Source organism: Ammospiza caudacuta, chromosome 6 (genome assembly GCF_027887145.1).
Source record: "Ammospiza caudacuta isolate bAmmCau1 chromosome 6, bAmmCau1.pri, whole genome shotgun sequence".
NCBI classification, from domain to species: Eukaryota; Metazoa; Chordata; class Aves; order Passeriformes; family Passerellidae; genus Ammospiza; species Ammospiza caudacuta.
The window spans coordinates 28578764-28583345 of NC_080598.1; the positions used below are offsets into that span (position 1 = coordinate 28578764).

The window sequence follows — 4582 nt, forward strand, 5'->3', positions numbered from 1 at the left end:
ACTCAAGTAGCTGGATTCAGCACCGCGTCCTCGCATTAGTGCGGATGTTATTATTCTGTTTCGCCTATGTTCCTTACACCTTGGCCCTGCGGACGTCAGGTGCTGTCGCGCCACCCTGTTAAACATTAACCGCCTGGTTTTCCATCGCAGCACCTCAGCTTCTGGGGTAAAGCCAAAGCCGGGAGCGCGGGTCGGGCTGCAGAGAGGGGCCGGCCCGCTCATTGCAGCGCAGCTTCTCCCTTTGGGCACGGCGCGCTCTGCTCCGGCGGCCTCTGCGCTCCGGCCGCGGCCGATATCCTGGCGTGCCCGGCGGGAATGCGGCACCCGGCGCTGCCGGACAGGCGGACCCCGGGCCGGGCACCCCGCCTGACGCAACCCGCGCCCCGCTTTGCCCCACGCGCGGCGCCGCGAAACCTCCCGCCTTCGTTGCATCACCCGGGCGGGCGGGGCGGGGCGGGCGGCCCGGGCCGCCTTTAAAGCGCCGCGGCGGCCGAGCCGCGACACCGCCACCGCCGCGGCGCCGAGATGAAGCGCGACCCGCAGCTCCCCGAGGAGAGCCCGGAGCCGCCGCCACGCCCGCCCCTCTCCTCCTCCTCCTCCTCCTCGTCGCCCGCGGGGCAGGCGGAAGGCGCGGAGCTGGCGGCCCCGGTGTGGATCTTCGGGTACGGCTCGCTGGTGTGGAGGCCGGGCTTCGAGTTCACGTCGCGCAAGGTGGGCTTCATCCGCGGCTACAGCCGCCGCTTCTGGCAGGGGGACACCTTCCACCGCGGCAGCGAGAAGATGGTAAGGGCCGGGGGGCGCGGGGTGCTGGGGTGCCGCGCTCGGCTCGGCTCGGTTCTAACGCGCTGCCTTTTCTGTGCCCACAGCCCGGGCGGGTGGTGACGCTGCTGGAGGACTGCGGGGTGAGTACCGGGGGCGCTGGGGCTGGCCTGGGCGGGGGGTGCCCGCCTCACGTCCTGCACACTGTGGTGGCAGCCGAGTGCTCTCAAGCCGCGCCGGGATCGTGGGGGGTTGTGCGGTGCGTTACCCTTCTCTGCTCTCCCCCGAGTAAGGGAGCCTTGATTTGAAACACTGGCGGGCGGCTCGACAGGCCAGTGCAGGTACAGCATCCCGTAACCACTCCGCTCTTTGACTTTCAGGCATGCACGTGGGGTGTAGCCTATGAGGTCCGTGGGGAGCAAATCGCTGCATCGCTCGAGTATCTCAACATGCGAGAAGCTGTCCTGGGAGGCTATGACACCAAGCTGGTGAAGTTCCACCCTCAGGAGAAAGATGCAGAGGAACCCATCCTGGCTCTTGTTTACATTGCAACACCCCAGAACCCTTCCTACCTTGGCCCAGCATCTGAAGAAGACATTGCAGCTCAAATCATTGTCTCAAGTGGTTGTGCTGGTCACAACATAGAGTACTTGCTGAGACTGGCAGACTTTATGCGCTACTTCTGTCCTCAAGCAGAGGATAAACATCTCTTCTCCATCGAAGAGGCTCTTATCTCCATCCTTCCTTGTCTATACTACACAGAGGAGTCTCTAGAAGAAACTGCAAGTGTCCCTCAGAAGTCTAAGGGTTGAAATAGGAAATATTTTTGCAGGTTCAGTAAAAGGGACATAAGGGAGAAGAAAGCAGTGGGGACAATCTTAACTCTGATAAAATATACTGGACTGAGTGAGTAAAGGGAGAACTAGCAAGTAGTTGGGGAGGGAGGAAGGAAGTGGAGAGTAAAAGGCTTGCTATAGGACTTGCAGTTAGTACTTGTTACACTCCTTATCTGTAGCATCACCATACCCATCACTGCTTTCCAGCTGAGGAGCTGGGATCTTCACAGGAACTCTGCTTCATAAGACTTGCTTCTGGGAGTTAAACCTGAGGCATTTGTTTTCTGTAGAGAAAGAGGCTCATCTATTCTGTGCACTTTCTCTTTTTTTCTTACCTTTTTTTTTTTTGAAGACTAGTTGAGCAGGACTTGACTGGATTTAAGCAGTATCTATGTAATTCTACCTCAGATTGGCAAAAAACTGTTTGTGTGGTGGTGGAGACTTTGGCAGATTCCGCCAAATAAAACCTTTATTTTTTTTCTCCTGCCTTGTCCCACCTCCAATGCAATCACCTGACACTAAATTTTAGAATGTTTGTGCAATATAAAGTGAACAGGCCTCTTAATGCTCTTGTGGATCCTACTTCCTTATGTTGTGAAGGATCACAGTAATGCACTTCTTTTCTAAAATGTCATACTGTATTTATTATGTGATACATTTCCTCTTAGGGGGGGTATCTAAACTACTCACATGCCACAGTGGTATGCAGCCCACACTCAACCTTGCATTTGTGCCTTCTAGCTTTAAATCCGTTTTCTGAGGAGCTAAGCCTGCTTTAATGACAAGCTTTTCTCCAAGCTTCACTGTCCTTGTGCTGCTCCAGACATAACTGACTCTGTAAGAAAAGGTCCTGCCTGTGTGGGAAGCCTGTGCTGCCTGCAGGAAAGGTGTCAGGATGCAGGAGACTTTTAACTAGCCCTGACCTGGATAAACCTCTGGTGCTTCAGGATGACGTGGGTTTCTGTAGAAGCATTTTTTGAGGGTTCTAGTTCCATACAGGGGTGTCTGTCTGGCACCTTCCATTTGACTGCAGAGCACCATCAGTGAGCATACTTGTATGCCTGTGAGCTTCTGAAAAGCCTGCCTTGACCATGTTAAGCAGAGGCAGTGCTGCGAGCTCAGACTTTTCAGTTTCACATATTGACAGCATGAAAACCCACAGTATTTTGTGAGAAAACTGCTGCTACTGCAACTGCAGTAAAATAGCTCTTGAGAGCTGCCCCCTGGGACTGCTGGCTCCTCCCAAATGCCATGTGTTTTTTTAATTATAAAAAAGGCGAGGGACTGTTTGTATTACTGTGGCTTGTATGCATATGAAATGGTATGGTGCTGTGCCCAGTAATAAAACAAACTGACAAAGTCAATCTCATGTACTTTGGTGTTAGTCTTTTTCATTATGGACTTAGAGTTCAAACTAAGAAGTCTTGGGTTTTTGTGGGGTTTTTTTTGGGTTTTTTTTTTTGTTTTGTTTTGTTGTTGGGGGTTTTTGTTCGTGTTTTGGGTTGGTTTTTTTTTTTTTTTTTTGGTGTGTGGTTCTTTTTGTTGGTTTTTTGTGGGTTTTTGTTTGTTTTTGTGGATTTTTTAATGGTGACTTTTTTTTTTTTAACAAAGCCTTAATTGCTAATGCTGCTGAAGTTCCTATGGATTTTTTTGTGGTTTTGTTCTGGTTTTTTAAATCATCTTGCTGAGCAGCATGCCTCTGCCAAATTTAGTGGAGGAACCCAACTGACTCTTACCCTTTGAGAAAAGGGGATTCAGTGACTTTCTCTTTCCAGCTCTTGTTGATTGTGGAGTGCTGGTACTGACAACAGACACAAGCCAGCCCTCCAAACTCTGCAGGGCAGGCACAGAAATGTAATTCTTCCTTGGCAGGTGAAAGGATTTTCATTCTGAGTGTAATTTGGCATTGCTGTTTCCAAGAAGTAATAGTGGACGGACCAGAAACCGCAGCTGCAGCCAGATCTGCTGGCTACTGTAAGGGAGTCAGTTATTTTTTCCTGCCTTGTGCCCCACGTGGTGTGTACAGGGGTAATGTGCACATTCCCACTCCTCTTGTTACCAGCTCCCTCAGCACCAGCAGATCACTGTACCTACCAGTATAACCTGCCTCAAGACTTGAGTGATGAAGTAAAAACTAACTGAAACAACTGAATGTACCACTAATTAAAGGCAGGGACAACAGAGTAGAGAAAAATACACTTTCACTCTTCTGTGGAGGCTCTCACTTCAGCTGAGCAGCTGCACCTGGGGGCTGGGGTATCCCCAGCTGGAAAATCAAAGGGTTAAAGATGGAACTTACCTGCAGAGAAAACTCCCTCACTAGTACAAGACTGGGGTCAGATTCCAGAATAACTCCAGATAAACCAAAACCATCTTCATACCTTTCCAATCTTCACAGGCTCAAAGATGCCACTGACAGGAATTAACACCAGATGTGCACTGAGCAACCTCCATTGCCATTGCACAGGGAGAGCCCCCTGCCTTGTCCTACCAAGCCTGGAATGGCCCGTGATCTTTCACATTCTGGTAGGAGACAGGCAGTGAATGCTTGTGAACAATGCAGCTGCACTAGGAATGTTCCTTCAGTGGCTGTTTCTTCTTCCCTGAAAAACTTCACTGTTTTAAGCACAGGTACACTACTCCACTGAACTACCATTTTCTTCCCAAGGAATTCTTTGTAGTGGACTTCCAAAAAAGGGGCCCCATTTTCTCATCAGAAGCAGTGAATTTGGCAGCTTGCTGCTGTCACCCTGTCACTGCATCTTCAAGTCCGTAAGACACTGAGGTCACTAGTTAACTTCTTTCTCCTAAGGCTTTTGCTATGTCCTGTAAGTCTGGGGACTGGTGATATTTTGGTCAGTCAATTAATTTAAAAGGTTGACATCCCAGACTTGAACTTTGGCCATGTGAGCAAGGAGAGATGGCACCCTGCAACATTTGCCAGATGCCCGGACTTTGTACTGCTACACAGAGGTGGGGGTTCCTTG

The 4582-nt window shown here is 50.7% G+C and overlaps 1 protein-coding gene across 1 annotated transcript; it reads left to right on the plus strand.

Annotated features, from left to right (window-relative positions):
• Positions 1-525: 525 nt before the first annotated feature.
• CHAC1 (ChaC glutathione specific gamma-glutamylcyclotransferase 1) lies at positions 526-2959 on the plus strand. The gene is made up of 3 exons (XM_058807421.1): positions 526-783; positions 867-902; positions 1140-2959. The coding sequence occupies exons 1-3, from the start codon at positions 526-528 to the stop codon at positions 1569-1571; spliced, it is 726 nt and encodes a 241-aa protein (XP_058663404.1). The 3' UTR covers positions 1572-2959.
• The last annotated feature ends 1623 nt before the right edge of the window (positions 2960-4582 follow it).

Bases quoted from the DNA above. Each gene is read 5' to 3' on its own strand.
- CHAC1 (XM_058807421.1), top strand. From the start codon at position 526: ATGAAGCGCGACCCGCAGCTCCCCGAGGAGAGCCCGGAGCCGCCGCCA. The intron at 784-866 runs GTAAGGGCCGGG...CTGTGCCCACAG, and splicing joins ACCGCGGCAGCGAGAAGATG to CCCGGGCGGGTGGTGACGCT. The intron at 903-1,139 runs GTGAGTACCGGG...TTTGACTTTCAG, and splicing joins CGCTGCTGGAGGACTGCGGG to GCATGCACGTGGGGTGTAGC.